Source organism: Mustelus asterias, assembly GCF_964213995.1.
Source record: "Mustelus asterias chromosome 26 unlocalized genomic scaffold, sMusAst1.hap1.1 SUPER_26_unloc_28, whole genome shotgun sequence".
Lineage (NCBI taxonomy): Eukaryota > Metazoa > Chordata > Chondrichthyes > Carcharhiniformes > Triakidae > Mustelus > Mustelus asterias.
The window spans coordinates 370,078-389,310 of NW_027590096.1; the positions used below are offsets into that span (position 1 = coordinate 370,078).

At 45.9% G+C, this 19,233-nt stretch overlaps 1 protein-coding gene across 1 annotated transcript in view; it reads right to left on the reverse strand.

Annotated features, from left to right (window-relative positions):
• Positions 1 to 213: 213 nt before the first annotated feature.
• Positions 214 to 19,233, reverse strand: part of LOC144482136 (NACHT, LRR and PYD domains-containing protein 14-like) — a 291,089-nt gene continuing 272,069 nt past the window's right edge. Inside the window, exons 6-9 of the mRNA XM_078201358.1 lie at positions 15,358 to 15,528; positions 9,731 to 9,901; positions 3,974 to 4,141; positions 214 to 298 (exon numbers count right to left, since the gene is read on the reverse strand). Of these exons, the coding sequence (XP_078057484.1) occupies positions 214 to 298; positions 3,974 to 4,141; positions 9,731 to 9,901; positions 15,358 to 15,528 (595 nt within the window). The remainder of the gene's footprint in view (positions 299 to 3,973; positions 4,142 to 9,730; positions 9,902 to 15,357; positions 15,529 to 19,233) is intronic.

Sequence of the window (19,233 nt, forward strand, 5' to 3'; positions counted from 1 at the left end):
AGCAATCTTTCCTTCAATGTGGAGACTAAAACTACAACAGTTTTCCAGCTGGGAAACCAGGTAAGCAGGGAAATCACTGCCAGGCTGGAGGGGCTGATGGAATAGGGAGGGAGAGGGGCAGGAATGAAGGGTTTGGAAGGAGCTGTCGAAGATCTTCACAATTCAGGATTTCACTGTAACCGGTGGAGCAGCAATGTTTATAGATTGAAATGTTCACAGTAGCACTTTCAGTCCCGGTCTGGATCCCTGCAGCGGCTCCAGCTGGCTCTCTCCACAACTGATCCAATTTTTCTGCAGCCTGAAACACAGTAAAGATGAAACAGGAAATAAACAGATTGAACAACAGCGTAAATAACAGGAGACTGGAGTGAATGGGACAAATCTTCTGGTCTCTGGATCGCCAGAGACCAGACACACATCCGAACATGAGCATCGGGACCCTGTGGATGTCCTGACGCACTGATCCAGCTGGGAATTGTCCCAGAGGTATTAACTACTATTGGGGAACTCCCCTGCTGCAGTTAGAGTCAGATACTTGGGACAGATCCACAAAATTTACCTGGATAGTTACTCAGGTAATGTTAGACAGCTCACCACCTGGGCTAATACCTGAATAGCACAACCGAGTCCTCCAATCACTTCCCACTGATCCCCAGACTACACCTCCCACAATCTGACTAGACCCACTCATAGGGTCACAGAGGTTTACAGCATGGAAACAGGCCCTTTGGCCCAACTTGTCCATGCCACACTTTTTTTTAAAAACCCTAATCTAATCCCAATTACCCGCATTTGGCCCATATCCCTCTTTACCCATCGTACCCTTGTAACTATCTAACTGCTTTTTAAAAGATAAAATTGTACCCGCCTCTACTACTACCTCTGGCAGCTTGTTCCAGACACTCATCACCCTCTGAGAACAAATTGCCCCTCTGGACCCTTTTGTATCTCTGTCCTCTCAACTTAAACCGATGCCCTCTAGTTTTAGACTCCCCTACCTTTGGGAAAATATCTTGACTATCTAGCTGATCGAAGCCCCTCATTATTTTATAGACCTCTATAAGGTCACCCCTCAGCCGACCAACGCTCCAAGGAAAAAAGTCCCAGTCTATTAGCCTCTCCTTATAACTCAATCCATCAAGTCCCAGTAGCATCCTCGTGAACCTTTTCTGCACTCTTTCTAGTTTAATAATATCCTTTCTATAATAGGGTGACCAGAATTGCACACAGCATTCCAAGTGTGGCCTTACCAATGTCTTGTACAACTTTAACAAGATGTCCCAACTCCTGTATTCAATGTTCTGACCGATGAAACCAAGCATGCCGAATGCCTTCTGTCCACCTGTGACTCCACTTTCAAGGAGCTATAAACATATACCCCTCGATCTTTTTATTCTGCAACTCTCCCCAACGCCCTACCATCAACTGGGTAAGTCCTGCCCTTGCTCAATCTACCAAAATGCATCACCTCGCATTTGTCTAAATTAAACTCCATCTGCCATTCATCAGCCAACTGGCCCAATTGATCAAGATCCCGCTGCAATTGGAGATAACCTTCCTCACTGTCCACCATGCCACCAATCTTGGTGTCATCTGCAAACTTACTAACCATGCCTCCTATATTCTCATCCAAACCATGAATATAAATGACAAATAACAGTGGGCCCAGCACTGATCCCTGAGGCACAACGCTGGTCACAGGCCTCCAGTTTGAAAAACAACTCTCGACAACCACCCTCTGGCTTCTGTCAAGGAGCAAAATTTGTCTCCATTTCGATACCTCACCCTGGAACGCGTGAAATTTAACTTTATGCAACAAACTACCATGCGGTACCTTGTCAAAGGCCTTGCTAAAGTCCATGTAGACAACATCAACTGCACTGCCCTCATCTATCTTCTTGGTTACCCCTTCAAAAAACTCAATCAAATTTGTGAGACATGATTTTCCACTCACAAAGCCATGCTGACTGTCCCTAATCAGTCCTTGCATCTCTAAATGCCTGTGGATCCTGTCCTTCAAAAAACCTTCCAACAATTTACCCACCACAGATGTGAGGCTCACTGGCCTGCAGTTTCCAGACTTTTCCCTGCAGCCCTTTTTAAACAAAGGCACAACATTTGCTACTCTCAATCTTCAGGCAGTTCACACATGACTACCGATGATTCAAATATCTCAGCTCGGGGACCCACAATTTCCTCCCTAGCCTCCCACAACGTCCTGGGATATACCTCATCAGATCCCGGAGATTTATCTACCTTGATGCGCGTTAAGACTTCCAGCACCTCCTTCTCTGTAATATGTACACTCCTCAAGACATCAATATTTATTTCCCCAAGTTCCCTAACATCCATGCTTTTCTCAACAGCAAATACTGATGAGAAATATTCATTTAGGATCTCACCCATCTCTTGTGGATCCACACATAGATGACCTTGTTGATCCTTAAGAGGCCCTACTCTCTCCGTTGTTACTCTTTTGCCCTTTATGTATTTGTAGAAGCTCTTTGGATTCTCCTTTGCCTTATCTGCCAAAACAATTTCGTGTCCCCTTTTTGCCCTCCTGATTTCTCTCTGAACTCTACTCCTAAACCCCCTATACTCTTCAAGAGATTCACTTGATCCCAGCTGCCAATGCACATCATGTGCCTCATTCTTCTTCTTGACCAGGGCCTCAATATCCCGAGTCATCCAGGGTTCCCGACTTCTGCCAGCCTTGCCCTTCACTCTCAGAGAAATGTGTTTACCCTGAACCCTGGTTAATGCACTTTTGAAAGCCTGCCACTTACCAGACGTCCCTCTTCATTCCCACAGACTCCCCCAATTAACTTTTGAAAGTTCCTGCCTGATACCATCAAAATTGGCCTTGTCCCAGTTTAGAATATTAACTTTGGGACAGACCTATCATTCTCCATAGATATCTTAAAACTAATAGAATTTTGGTCACTGGTCCCAAAGTGATCCCTCACTCACACTTCTGTCACCTGCCCTTCCTTATTTCCCAAGAGCTGGTCAAGTTTTGGCCCCTCTCTAGTCGGGCCATCCACATACTGAATGAGAAATTCCTCCTGAATACACAACAAATTTCTCTCCATCCAACCCTCTAATACTATGGCTGTCCCAGTTAACGTTGGGAAATTTAAAATCTCCGACTATTACCGCCCTATTTTTCTTGGAGCTATCTGTCATCTCCTTACATATTTGCTCCTCAATTTCCCGCTGACTATTTGGGGGCCTATAGTACAACCCTATCAAAGTGATTTCCCCCTTCTTATTTCTCAGTTTTACCCATATAGACTCAGTGGCCGAACCCTCGGATATATCCTCTCCTCAGCTCCCTGACGAACCATTCATCCAGCGACACACCAACCCATTCACTCCCACAATCAACTAACACTTATGGAGCTCCCCGGGGTCTCTTCCTCGACTCTAGTCTGCTCTGATGGAGCTCCCCGAGGTCACTGTGCTGTAAATGGGGTGTGTGCTGTCTCTTCCCCGACTCTGCTCCGATGGAGCTCCCAGAGGTCACTGTGCTGTAAATAGGGGGTGTGCTCTCTCTCTTCCCTGACTCTACTCTGATGGAGCTTCCCGGGGTCACTGTGCTGTAAATAGGGTGTGTGCTCTCTCTTCCTCGACTCGAGTCTGCTCTGATGGAGCTCCCCGAGGTCACTGTGCTGTAAATGGGGTGTGTGCTGTCTCTTCCCCGACTCTGCTCTGATGGAGCTCCCCGGGGTCACTGTGCTGTAAATAGGGTGTGTGCTGTCTCTTCCCCGACTCTTGTCTGCTCTGATGGAGCTCCCGGTGTCGCAGTGCTGAAGATTCTGGGAGAAATATGCAGCAGTTTGAGGTTGGGAGAATTTTTAAATATACCGGCAATCTGCTTACCATTGCTGCTGCATGGAAGATTCAGGCCCATTTATATTTTAAATCCATTTATATTTTAATTGTTATACTAAAAATTAACACAAACACTCACCAGATCTCCTCCAGACTCCTGCAGGTCAGTATGAGGCGGCGGAGAGCAGGGACAGATTGATCTGTGAAGGAGTTTAATCCCAGGTTCAGAATCCTCAGTGTCTGGTTTGTACAGAGAGCGGAGGCGAGATCCTCAGCACAAGAATCTGTGAGAGCGGTATTAGCCAGACTGGAGACCAGAGAGAGGAATAACAGGAATCAGGCTCAATCCCCAGTGTTTTAAATAATACTGTTAATAACAATAATAATGTATTGTATCAGACATTCCAAAAACACAACCTGCATTTCTGTAGAATGAGGAAATACTCAATGCTGAAAATGAAATATAAATATAATAAACTGGAAATTTAGCAGGTTAGCTAAATATATGTGAAGAGAGAAACAGGGGTAAAGTTTGAGCTTCCATTGGAACTGGGAACGGGCAGTGAATTGACAGGTTTGAAGTGACAGCGGTGGGTGGCTGGGGAAGAAACAAAGAAAGGACAAACTGGAATTACAGGAGTGATTAAATGATAAAAGTGATGATGGGACAGGACCATAATCACAGGATCCCCGTGTCCTTACTCGGAGTGGCTCGGGAGGGACATGGGATGGTCAGTGGTTTGGGAATGCAGTTTGTGGTGAGGTCGAAGAGAATGGCTGTGATTTTACCAGAAGCTCTGAAGTCCCAACATGGGGATTGGAAATGGGTGGTGTGTCCGTGTGGGCAGGATAGGCAGAGTTATGAAGGTGATATTGTCAGAGGCGGACAATTAACGGCTGGCAGGCAGGGGGAGGTGCCCACTGAGGCAGCCCGGGCACGGGGCAGTCCCGGTTCAGGGAATGCTGGCACCACCTCCAAAGCCAGCAGGACTTTCAAACACAGCAGCTCTGGAGGGAGCAGCGAGGGAGCTCTGCTTATTGAATGAAGGACTGAAATGTCAGAAAGCAGAGCAAGGCTTGCACCCCCCCCCCTCCCTCCCTGGAGGGGCTCCTCCCGGCTCCTCAGGCTCAGAGGGAGGTCCTGTTCCCTCAGGATGGGAGGAGATTATCCCATCGGTACAAGCCAGTCTGGATGGAGATTGCTGGGAGGTGAGCAGGTTTCAGACACGTGGTTACAGAGTGGAAAAGGATCAATGTCCTGATGTGTTCTGCCACGGTGAGTGCAGCACAGCCTGATATGTGAATAAGGATGAGGAGGAAATTGTGGAAAGAACATCTCCACCCAGACACTGGCAATGCAAAGGACTTGCAGAATGCCATTGGCTGTCCTGTCTGGAGACAATACACATCTCTGTAACCTGTGCTTAATGCTCCCTTCTCTCACATTATCTGTCTCTTTAAGACCTGGTTGGCTGTAGGGATTCGCATTCTAATCAGTATTCTGGAACTTGATTTTGTGCGTCTGTGTCCTGTTTGAGAGCAGATTTCCACTCCATCTGACGAAGGAGCAGCGCTCAGAAAGCTAATGGTATTTGCGACAAAATAAACCTGTTGGACTTTAACCTGGTGTTAAAACTCTTACAATGCAAAGGCAGCAGCATTGACTGTCAGAGACATGTCCGTTAGGCTGACACCAGCATAGGCTCGAGCAGGGCTGACCAACATATTCACTGGGCAAACACACGTCAATGTTTTTCTCACTCAAGGGGCCGATGAGTAAATTTCAGAATGATAAAGTTTGGCACAGCAGAAATTTCAATTAAAAACTAAACTGAGATATGAAAAGAAACAACTTGCTGAGCACAATAATGAGTAATAATTAAAGATGATTATTAGAGTTTAATTCTCATCAATCACAAATCGTTTCTCTCCCACATTTGCTGCAGATTGGCTCAAAAACCTATCAGCAGCAAACATGGGAAAGAAACGGGATGTGATTGGAGGAGCAGCTCCATGCAGATTCTTCCATTCAAACTGAACTGTGTGACTGAGATTCTGGAAACTCGCTCCGGGGGCCGCATTGAGGGGCTTCGAGGGTCACATTCACCCCTTGGTCCACACGTTGGACAACCCTGGGCTACTGCATGTGTTTGATGGGTGAGTAATAATTTATGTGTTTGGAAAGAGAGCAAACATCATCAGGGAATGAGTGAAGAAGAGTGGAGACATCCAGGTCTTGCCATCCTTACGCCAATGGAAGATGAAATGCTGGATCCGGAAGGCCTGGGGGCAGAGTGGGTAATTACTGCTGGTGAGATGGGTTGAGTGGGTGGCCGAATGAATGGTCACAGGAGAGCGTCTGGTGAGGACAAAACATAGAGCTGGTTTATCCATCACAGGTCACAGAGAGCAGTCTGAAGGACGTATTGGGATAAGAACAAAATACCTAGGAACAGGAGAAGGCCATTCAGCCCCTCGAGCATACTCCATCACAGCTGGTCTAATTATAGTCTCAACTCTTTTCCCCGTAACCCTTGATTCGCTTCTCAATCCAAAATCATTCTTAACTCAGCCTTGAATATATTCAATGATTCTGCCGCCACTGGTCTCCAGGGAAGAGAATTCCACTGACCAGCCACCATCGAAAAAAATAAATTTCTCCTCATCTCAGTCTTAAGGGACTGACAATTACATTTTAAAATCTGTCCCCTTGTTCTGGTCTCTCTTACAAGAAACAGCCTCTCAGCAACCACCCTGTCTCATCCCCTCAATGCGATCACCTTTTAATCTTCTGAACATTCATAGATATTGCTCCAATCTGCTCAAATTTCCCTCGTAAAATAAACCTCTCCATCCCAGGAATCAGCCGAGTGAACTTTCTCTGAACTGGTTCCAATACAATTCTATCCTTTTTTAAGTAAAGAGCTCAACACTGTACACATTACTCCAGTTGTGGAGCCTCCCTGAGCCTCTCCACATCCCCTTGAAACATCTTTGCATCCTCCTCACAATTCAGATTTTCACCTAGTTTTCCATTATTCGCAAAATTGGAAATATTATATTTGATCCCCACATCCATATCATTCATGTAGATTCTGAATAGCTGAGACCCAAACACTGATCGCTGCCGTACTCCAATAGTTAGAGGCTGTCAACCCAAAAGAACCCCATGTATTCCAACTCCTTGTTTCTGTCCATTAATCAGTTCTCAATCCGTGCTGGTATATTCCTCCCAATCCCACGTGCTCCAATTTTATTTAATAACCTCTTGTGTGTGAATCATGCAACTATAGAATCCCTAGTGTAGGAATCGTCATTCGGCCCATCGAGACACACTGACAGAGTAACTTACCACGGTCCGCTCCCCATAAATTCACAAATTTACTAGGGCTAATCCACCTAACCTACATATCTTGGGACACTAAGGGCAATTTTACCATGGCCAATCCATCTACCATCCATATCTTTGGAGTGTGGGAGGAAACCGGAGCACCCAGAGGAAACACACGCAGACACGGGGAGAATGTAGAAACTCCACACAGACAGTCACCCAAGGCTGGAATTGAACCCGGGCCCCTGGCTGGGATGCAACAATGTTAACCACTGTGTCACTGTGCCAGCCTTTCATAAATCCATGTTGGCCCTGTCTAATCCTGCCATTAATTTCGAAGTGTTCTGTTATCACTTCCTTTATTATGGATTATTATAGGATTTCCATACCATCAATGTCAGACTAATAGATCTGCAGTTGCCCAGTTTCCCGTAACCCCACATATTTACTCTGTTAATCCCCCAAACCGACACATCTTGGACACTAACGGGCAATTTAGCATGGCCAATCCACCCAACCTGCACAGTTTTTTTGGACTATGGGAGGAAACAGGAGCAGCCGGAGGAAACCCACACAGACACGGGGAGAACGTGAGAACTCCACAGACAGTCGTCCAAAGCTGGAATGAATCCGGGAATCTGACACTGTGCGGCAGCAGTGCCAACCCCGGTGCCACATCTTCGCTTAATCTAATAGTCCTTGAATTAGCAACGGCTAGAACACTTCTGCTGCTCTTCTCCAAATGGAAGGAATCTATTTTTGTTGGAAACGCCACACATTTGCACATCACCATGTCTAAAACAGCTTAGAAATCATAGAAACCCTACAGTGCAGAAGGAGGCCATTCGGCCCATCGAGTCTGCACCGACCACAATCCCACCCACATATTTTACCCACTAATCCCTCTAACCTACGCATCCCAGGACTCTAAGGGGCAATTTTTAACCTGGCCAATCAACCTAACCCGCACATCTTTGGACTGTGGGAGGAAACCGGAGCACCCGGAGGAAACCCACGCAGACACGAGGAGAATGTGCAAACTCCACACAGACAGTGACCCGAGCCGGGAATCGAACCCGGGACCCTGGAGCTGTGAAGCAGCAGTGCTAACCACTGTGCTACCGTGCCGCCCTGCGATTGGCACTGGAACGTGCTTCTCCAAGAAATTGCTTGAATACATTCTGTGAACGGATCTTCTAATCAACTTTTGACAATCCGAGCGATTTATACAGTAAATGGAAGAAGCCACAGGAACATTGACCTACAGAAGCATCTGTGTGTACAAGTCTATAGATCCCTGAAAGTGGCAACACAGGTGGATGAGGTGGTCAAGAAGGCAGACAGCATGCTTGTCTTCATCGACCGGGGCATCGAGTATAAAAGTTGTCAAGTTATGTTACAGCTGTATGAAAATTCAGTTCGCCACATTTGAATATTGCTTGCAGTTCCGTTCGCGACACTACCAGAATGATGTGGATGCTTTGGAGAGGGTGCAAGGAAGGTTTACCAGAATGTTGCCTGGTCAAGGACGGTTAAGTTATGAGGAGACGTTGTATAAACACAGATTGTTTTACTACAAAGAGGGAGGCTGAGGGGTGACCTGATGGAGGTGTACACAATTATGAGAAGCATCAATATGGTGGATAGTCAGAGACTTTTCTCCAGGGTGGAATGATCAACTACAAGAGGGCACAGGATGAAGATGAGAGGAGCACAGTTTGGAGGGAGGTGTGTGGGGTAAGTTTTCACCCAGAGAGTGGTGGGTGCCTGGAAGGCACTGCCAATGGAGGTGGCAGAAGCAGGCACGTTTCCAATGTCCAAGGTGCATCTTGGTAGACACATGAACAAGAGACACACAGAGGAATAGAAACCGCAAATTGGCAGTAAGTTCTGGGTCTGAATAAGCGTTAGGAGGCGCCACAGGCTTGGTGGGCTGAAGGGCCTGTTACTGTGCTGTGCGGTTCTTTGTTCTTCTTTGTATATGAAGATTAAAATCACCCGTGGTTATTGCAATATGTTTTTACAAGGCCCCATTATTTTTCCTGTGTATTGTGTCAGAGATTGTGACTGTTGTTAGGAGCCTATAAATGATTCCCACAAGTGACCTTTTAACTTTGTTAAATCTTATCTCTATCCAAACTGATTCTGCATCTTGAACTAAGTTCAGCTCTTGCTGCTGTACTGACATCTGTTACTAACAGTGAGACTCCACCACCATGTCCTGTCCTCCATGAAATGTTATCTATTCACTCTCCCCCTTTTCACAGATCAATGGATGCTGTGTCCCGGGACAGCTGTGCACATCTGAGGAGGAGGAGAGAACCTCAGAGGGTGAACCATAACATTATTCCCCCACTCCCTCAACATAAGGATTTGTGGGACTGACATCTCATTGCTCAGGGATCAGAGAGAGAAGCAACAGGAGTCAGAGGAAAAGCAGTTTTCCTTATTCATAACTGACGCCAATAGTATTGGGCAGAGTTTATTATACAAATACCAGTGGTGAAATTATATTGTTGAATATTCAGTTATTATAAACACAATCTCACACAGTCTGCTACTTACTCCAGTTTCTGTATTTTACATTCCGGATTCCTCAGAGCCACAAACAGCAGTTTCACTCCGGAATCTCCCAGTTTATTGCCACCCAGATTCAGATCTATCAGTGAGCGGTTTGTACTGAGAGCAGAGGCCAGGTCCTCAGCACAAGAATCTGTGAGACCATTAAAATTCAGACTGGAGATCAGAGAGAAAAATAACAGGAATCAGGATAAATCCACAGTGTTTTTAAGAATAAGAGCATTAACAATAATAATGTACAAAGCGGGACATTCAAGAAACACAACTTCAGTTGATACAGAAGGCATAATTCTATTGATGCTGTAAATCTGAAATATGAATAAAATATGTTGGAGACTCTGATCAGGTCAGGCAATATCTGTGAAGATAGAAACAGATTGAGTTTCAGTTCAATTAGCTAAACATAGAAATTGGAAATAGCAGTGAATTAAATTGTTTTAAGTGACAGGGAGCTGGGGATGGGCGGGTGACAAGGAAAGAACAAAATGGAAGTGCCGGAGTGATTAAATGACAAAAAGGATGATGGTGAAAGGGAAGAGCACAGGATTCCCATGTCCTTACCCTGAGTCACAGGGAGGGACATGGGATGGTCAGTGGCTCAGGAATGGAGTGTGTGGTGGGGTTGAAGATGATGTGAGAGAAACCTTTTTCATGATGCCAGTGGCACGGGTCTGGAATGTACAGTCTGGAAGTGTGGTGGAGGCAGGCTGATTCGAGGCATAACAGAGGGCAATCGATGAACAATCGAATGAAACAATGTGCAAAGATACGAGGAGAAGGCAGTAGAATGAGACAAATTCCTAATCCTCGTTTGGTGAGCCGGTGCAGACACATTTTGCCTCGTGGTGCTCCGCAATAATTCTGTGAAGTTAATGGTTGGAAATGTATCGACATTTTAACTGGAAGCTGGTGATGTTGCAGTGTCAACAGGGTTAGGTAATTTAGCCAGTGTCCACAAAGGGCCATTGGTATCTCTCTCAGGTAGAATCAGAGAATTGTTTTTTTTTATACTTTTCCAATTCAATCAAATCAAATCCAATTCAGAGTCTCAACAAGTTGAGACATTTCCGATCCAGGCTGACAAGACAGGGCAGGCGACCAAACCACCCTGTCCTGGGCCCGATCTACATGAGCCAAGCTGATTGGAGAAGGGGGAGGTTCCTCCTCCAAGACTTGGGCTCATTTGTATCCTAGCCAAAAGGCCGAGATGCCGCTTTTAAAAATTACTTCATATGAAACCTCAGCGTAACCTAATGACCTCAACCAAGTGCAGCATCCTCTCCATGCTACACTTGATCTTAGCCAAAAGGCCGAGAAGCGGTATTACAGAGCAGAAGGAGACCATTCGGCCCATGCTCTCTGCACTGACTCTCTGAATGAGCAATTTACTAAGTGTCATTCCCCCAAATTCTCCCCGTAACCCTGCACAATCTTCCTTTTCAGATCATAATCCAATTCCCTTTGGAAACTTTCAACTGAACGTGTCTCCACCACACTCCCAGACAGTGAACTCCAGCCCTTAACCACTCGCTGCAGAGGAAGTCCCGGTTCAGGCAATGCTGGCACGGGCAGCACTTTCATAGGCAGCAGCCCTGGAGAGACCAGTGAGGAAGACCTGGTTAAGAACACAGGGCTGGAATGGGAGGAGAAAGGTTAAACTCAATTCAGTGATGCACTTGGCAACACTTGGTACTCTTCCCCAAGGCTACGTGAGTTTGGAGCAAATTTCTGTTCTCTCAGGACTGGACAGTATCTGCCACATCAATCCAAGTATATCGGGATGGAGATTACTGGAGAACTGAGGAGGCGTGGGTTATATGGTTGCAGTGAGGCAAAAGGATGAATAACTTGCCAAGTTCTGACAAGGTGGTGAAGCATCTTATAGCATATAATCTGAGGCATATGGGGTCGAATGAGAATGAAAGTGAAATGGTAGAAAGGCCATCCCCACACAGACACAGGCAATGCCCAGAAAGCAGCATCAACTGTCAGAGACATGTCAGCCTCTCTCTGCAGGGTTCTAGTTAGTCAGATAACTCTAGCACTGTGAGAATGGGATGGTCACAGGCAAGAGGCTTTCCCTGTGTAGACATGATGGTCAGTCAGGTTCTCACCAGCATAGGCTTGTGTCTTTGATGGGAGAGTAACAATGGAACTTTATGTGCCTGTAGAAGAGAGCACGAAACATCAGGGAATGAAGTAAAAATGCTGACAGCGTCCAGATCTTGTAATCCTTACACGTAGAATTAGCAGCGCTGGAGCTGGGAGAACAGCAGATAGTGTGGGAAATCGCTGATTGTGATACTGGTTGTGGAGCTGAGAGTGTGTGGTCGACTGGATGGACACAGGAGACTCTCTGGTGCCTGCAACACATAGAACTTGTGTGCCCATCACCGGTCACATGGAACCGGCTGAAGGACGTGTTGGAATGTACATTTTGTTACAAACTATGTCTTGAAGAAATATACTGAATATTGAAGGATATTGAATTCGATGATCAGCCATGAACAAAACGAATGGTGGAGCAGGCTCGAAGGGCCGAATGGCCGACTCCTGCTTCTAGTTTCTATTTTAATCATGTTTCTCTGCAGGTTATGTTGTCGGCACCGTGCTATCTGTAGCCGGTTTCCTTTATTGTTACTGAAGCAGTATAATTGACATCATGTTGATTTTAATCTGAACTAATGCAGTGTTCTGTTGTTTCAGTGTTTTCCCTGGGATGGCAGAGTAGAGCTTGATTGCGGGTGATTGACAGGTTATGTCATGTGACTGAGGGACAGCTATTTTTCACAGAACATTCTAGTTTCAATTCTGCTTTCAGAAGCTGCTTGAAGTGAAGACAAACAGCAGTGCTGTTTCCCTCTCTGAAGTTGGAGTTTTTGCTGTTTAAGTGTTGCTGTGTTGGAAGCTGTCAGAGACTGGGGTTACCTCTCTGCGGTTGGGCTGTTCGCAGGCGACATCCGTCTCTGAAAACAATTGTCTGTTGGCTCTCCAGGAGTGTTAAAAAGCTGGAAATCGGCATCACGTGAGCTTACTTGTTTTTGTGCTAACTAACGTTGGAGAAGGCTGTATGTCTGTGGGTATTGCTTTATATTGGAACAACAGAGATAGCTAGCTGTTAAGAGTTATACTGTGTCATGTTTAAGTCTTGCAATTGGTAAAGGTTATGCTAATTCTTGTTGTTATATTCTAACTGCATTCTTAAATAAACAGTGTTTGATAAAAGCATCCTAGTGGGTCACTTGATTCATACCTGGAGTGAAACACCTCATGCTCATCAATGCCAAAATCAAATGTAAAACCAAGGGTCCAGGCGAACTTCACAAAACACCTTGGAGTTTCTGGTCTGCATCTTAACAATTGCCTCCATTCACTCTTTACTCTTCCTCACAAATCAAGGGCTGTGTGACTGGGTGACGTGTGGCCCACCTGTAAGCATGTGAAAGGGTCCTCATAGAGTCACCATCACATTATTCCCCTACACCCAGGGCACAAAAATCAATGTGATTGACATTCCACTGCATTGGGATCAGAGAGAGAGAAATCACAGGAATCAGTGAAAATTCAGGTTCTGGTTCATAACTTCCAACCCCTGGGCCTTTATAGAGTTTTTCAGCACAGAAAGAGGCCCTTCGGCCCATCGTGTCTGTGTCAGCCATCAAGCACCAATCTATTCTAATCCATTTCCACCACTTGCTCCATTGCCTTGTCTGCTGCGGCATTTCAAGTGCTTGTCCGAATGCTTTTTAAATGTTGCGAGTGTTCCTGACTCCACCACCCTTTCAGACAGTGAGATCCAGATTCCCACCACCCTCTGGGTGAAATAACTTTTCCACAGAACCATAGAATCCCCATTGTGCAGAAGGTGCCCAATCGCCTCATCGACTCTGCACTGACTGTCCGAAAAAGCCAGGCCCACACAACTGCTTATCACTGGACATTTACCATGGCAAATCCACTGAAACTACATATCTTTGGACACGAAATGATGATTTAGCATGGTCGATCCACCTAACCTACACATCTTTGGACTGTGGGAGGAAACCAGAGTACCTAACGGAAACATGCACACATGGGGGGGGGATCATGCAAGCTCCACACAGGCAGTCACCCGAGGCCAGAATTAAACAAAGGTCCCTGACGTTGTGAGGCAGCAATGCTAACCACTGTGCCATCTTCAATTTTCCTCTGAAACTCCTGCCCAATGCCTTAAATCTATGCCCCTGGTTATTGTCTCCTAAAACAAAGGGGAAAGGCTTATTTCTATAATTTGATACAACTCCACATGATCGTTCCCCCAGCCTTCCCTGTCTGAAAAAAATAACAGGAGCATTGACATACAGATGGATCTGTGCGTACTTGTCCACTGATCCCTGAAAGTGGATAACATAGTCAACAATGCATGCAGCATGCTTGCTTCATTGGCCAGGGAATCGAGTATAAAAGTTGGCAAGTTATATTACAGCTGTATTAAACATTAGTTAGGCCCAATATGGAATATTGCGTGCAGTTCTGATCGCCAGACAACCAGAAGGATGTGGCTGCTTTGGAGAAGGTGCAAAGAAGGTTTACAAGGATGTTGCCTGGTCTGGTTAAGGTATGAAGAGAAGTTGAATAAACTCGGATTGTTTTCACTGGAAAGACGGAGGCTGAGGGGCGACCTGATAGAGGCAGATATATGGTTGATAGTTGGAGTCTTTTCCCCAGGGTGGAAAGATCAAGTGTAAGACAGGACAGTTTGAAGGCAAGAGGGGGAAAGTTTAGAGGAGACGTGCGGGGAAAGTTCTCACATAGAGAGTGGTGGGTGCCTCGAATGCGCAGCCAGTGAAGTTGACGGAAGCAGGCATGTTCCCAATATTCAAGGTTTATTTTGATAGAAACATGAACGGGAGATGAACAGAGGAATAGAAACTGCGTATGAGCAATAAGTACTGGGTCTGAATAAGAATGAGGAGTCGCCGCAGGCTTGGTGGGCCAAAGGGCCTGTTACTGTGCTGCATGGCTCTTTGTTCTTCTTTGTACATGAATGTTAAAATCACCCGTGATTATTGCAGTTTGTTTTTACAAGACCCCATTAATATTCCTGTGTCCTGTGTCGAAGATTCTGAATATTGTTAGGAGCCTATAAATGATTCCCACAAGTGATCTTTTAACTTTGTTAAATCTTATCTCTACCCAAACTGATTCTGCATCTTGATCATTTGAATCAAGTTCACCTCTCGCTACTGTACTGACATCTGTTACTAACAGCGAGACTCCACCACCATGTCCTGTCCTCCATTTACTGTCATCCACTCACTCTCTCCCTTTTCACAAATCAATGGATGCCGTGTCCCGGGAGAGCCGTGCACATCTGAGGAGGAGGACAACCTCAGAGGGTGAACCATAACATTATTCCCCCAAACTCTCAACATAAGGATTTGTGGGACTGACATCCCATTGCTCAGAGATCAGAGAGAGAAGCAACAGGAGTCAGAGTAAAAGCAGTTTTCCTTATTCATAACTGACGCCAATAGTAATGGGCAGTGTTTTTTATACAAATACCAGTGGTGAAATTATATTGTTGAATATTCAGTTATTATAAACACAATCTCTCACAGTCTGCTACTTACTCCAGTTTCTGTATTTTACAGTCCGGATTCCTCAGAGCCACAGACAGCAGTTTCACTCCGGAATCTCCCAGTTTATTTTCATCCAGATTCAGATCGATCAGTGAGCGGTTTGTACTGAGAGAAGAGGCCAGGTCCTCGGCACAAGAATCAGTGAGATTGTTACCATGGAGACTGGAGATCAGAGAGAGAAAAATAACAGAAATTAGGGTAAATCCAGTGTTTGTAAGAATAAGATCATTAACAATAATAATGTACAGCGCGGGACATTCGAGAAACACAACTTCAGTTGATGCAGAAGGCAAAATTTTATTGATGCTGTAAATCTGAAATATGAATAAAATATGCTGGAAACTCTCATCAGGTCAGGCAATATCTGTGAAGATAGAAACAGATTTAGTTTCAGTTCAATTAGCTAAAATTAAAACTTGGGAGTAGCAGTGAATTAAATTGTTTTAAGTGGCAGGGAGCTGGGGATGGGCGGGTGACAAGGAAAGAACAAAATGGAAGTGCTGGAGTGATTAAATGACAAAAAGGATGATGGTGAAAGGGAAGAGCACAGGATTCCCATGTCCTTACCCTGAGTCACAGGGAGGGACATGGGATGGTCAGTGGCTCAGGAATGGAGTGTGTGGTGGGGTTGAAAATGATGAGAGAGAAGCCTTTCTCACACTGCCAGTGGTTCGGGTCTGGAATTACAGCCGGGAAGTGTGGTGGAGGTCGGCTGAATCCAAGCAGTCGAAAAGGAATTAGATGATTATTTGAATATAAAGAATGAGCTAGGATACGAGAAAAACGCTGGAGAATGACTCAAATTCCTAATGCTAATTTGGTGAGCTGGTGCAGACACGATGGGCCAAATGGCCTCATTGTGCACCGTAAGAATTCTGTGAAGACAATGGTTGGAAATGTATCGATATTTCAACTGGAAGTTGGTGATGTTGCAGTGTGGACAGTGTTAGTAGCCATAGTCCTCAATAAAATGTTAATATTGATAGGCAAAGGGATCTGGGTGTACAGGTCCACAGATCACTGAAAGTGGCAATGCAGGTGGAGAAGGTAGTCAAGAAGGCATACGGCATGCTTGCCTTCATCGGCCGGGGCATTGAGTTAAAAAGTTGGCAAATCATGTTGCAGCTTTATAGGACCTTCGTTCAGCCGCACTGAGAATATAGTGTTCAATTCTGGTCACCACACTACCAGAAGGATGTGGAGGCTTTGGAGAGGGTACAGAAAAGATTTACCAGGATGTTGCCTGGTATGGAGGGCATTAGCTATGAGGAGAGGTTGGAGAAACTTGGTTTGTTCTCACTGGAGCGACGGAGGTTGAGGGGAGACCTGATATATGTCTACAAGATTATGAGAGGCATGGACAGAGTGGATAGTCGGAAGCTTTTTCACAGGGTGGAAGAGTCAATTACGAGGGGGCATAGGTTTAAGGTGCGAGGGGCAAGGTTTAAAGGAGATGTACAAGGCAGATTTTTTACACAGAGTAGTGGGCGCCTGGAACTCGTTGCCGGGGGAGGTAGTAGAAGCGGATATGGTGGTGACGTTTAAGGGGCGTCTTGACAAGTACATGAATAGGATGGGAATAGAGGGATATGGTCCCCGGAAGGGGAGGGGGTATTAGTTAAGTCAGGCAGCATGGTCGGTGCAGTCTTGGAGGGCCGAAGGGCCTGTTCCTGTCCTGTAATTTTCTTTGCATTTCTCTCCAATAGAGAGAGACAATTTGTTACATGTTACAATTTGCTTCCGGGATACAACTTAATAAACGTGCGGCAATGGGAGGAGATGGGATTCCATGAACCCCACAGCCGGTAAGAGGACCAAACCCTCAAATTTAGCATCATCCTACATCACACTCTAAACACCAAACCAAATGAACTAACCAACTCCACATATAACCAAACAGGCACATTAATATCTGACAGGTGAGGGGAATCCGTCCACTCAGGCAGCACAGGCAGAATCACTGAATTGTTACAGAGCAGGAGGACGCCATTCGGCCCATTGTGTCTGCACTGACTCTCCGAATGAGCAACTCACTAAGTGTCATCCCCCTACCTTCCCCCCAAAACCCTGTGCATTCCAGAGCTTAACCACTGTCTGCAGGGGAAGACCCCATTCAGGCAAAGCTGGCACCAGATTTAAAGGCAGCCAGCAGCAATTTTAAAGGCTCTGTAGGGAGCAGTGAGGGAGCCCAGGTTAATGACCAAAGGGCTGAAATGGCAGAAGGCAGATTAAACCCAATTCGCTGACACTTCCCTGGAAATTCTCAAGGCTATATCGGTTTGGAGGGAGGTTCTGTTCCCTCAGGAGTGGAGGAGGAGACCTGTCACATCAACCCAAGCAAGACTGGATAGAAACTGCCGAGGGCCAGAGCAGGCAGCACGTGGCTGCAGTGAGGCAAAAGGATCAATAACCTGACATGTTCTGACAAGGAGAGTGTTAAACTTACAGGCTGATATGTGAATAAGGATGAAAGAGGAATGGTGGAAAGAACATCTCCACCCAGACACTGGCAATGTCCAGACAGCAGCATCAATCTTCAGGAACATGTCAGCCTCTCTGTGAAGGGTTCCGGTCAGTCAGAGATGACTGCTGCACTGCCGACACTGAGTGACCATCCTGGTGGTCCCATGATGGTCAGTCTGGCAGCATCATAGGCTTGTGTGTGTCTTTGATGGGCGAGTATCAATGGAAATTCATGTGCTTGCAGAAGAGGGCACACAGCGTCAGAGAAGGAGCCAAGAGTGACAGTGTCTCGATTGTGTCATCCTTATGCCAATGGAAGATGCAGTGCTGGAGCTGGGAGACCTGCAGGCTGGGTGGGCAATCGCTGATGGTGAGATGGGTTGTGGACCCAGAGAGAGTGAGTGAGTGAATGGATGGGCACAGGAGAGGCTCTGCTGCTGAGTCCATAACTTGGAGCTTGTGTGTTCATCATTGGTCACATGGAGCTCTGGGTTAGGAACAGTCAGAAGTTTAACAGCACCAGGTTAAAGTCCAACAGGTTCATTTGGTAGCAAATGCGACTAGCTTTCGGAGCGCTGCCCCTTCGTCAGGTGGAGTGTAGAAATGCTCACAAGCAGGGCATACAGAGACACAAACTCAATTTACTGACTGACAATTTACAGAATAATGACTGGAATGCAGTCTTTACAGATAATCAAGTCTTAAAGGTACAAACAGTGTGAGTGGAGGAAGCATTAAGCACAGGTTAAAGAGATGTGTATTGTCTCCAGACAGGACAGCCAGTGAGATTCTGCAAGTCCAGACAAGCTGTGGGCCATTCGGCCCATCAATCCTTCACTAACAACAATCCCGCCCAGGCCCTATAACAGTAACCCTACATATTAACTCTGCAAATCCCCCTGACATTAAGTGTCAATTTACCATCGCCGCTCAAACTAGCATGAACATCTTTGGCATGTGGGAGGAAACTGGAGTAACTGAAGGAAACCTGCGCAGACACGGAGAGTACATGCAAACTCCACACAATCTGTCACCCAAGGCCGGAATTGACACGGGTCTCTGGCGCTCTGAGTCGGCAGTGCTAACAGCTCTACCACCCTGCCGACCATGATCAGCCGTGGTTCGTCCCAATTGCAGTGAGTATAGGACGAATAATTTCTATATTTTTTCATAAGATACGCCTGGCATGCCATGAAAGACTCAAGCCAACATTTTCTCAAATGTTTATAAAATTCGTTCATAAGGTGACCAAAACTATATACGTTACTTCAGCTGTGCTGTGACCACAAACCTATCAGATTTGTGACTGGCGACCTTTGCTCCCAGGCGAATTGTCCCTCATTGCCTTTTCTGTTGATTTGTCAAAGCTGTCGGATCTTATAATATGAAGTCATGTGACTGGAT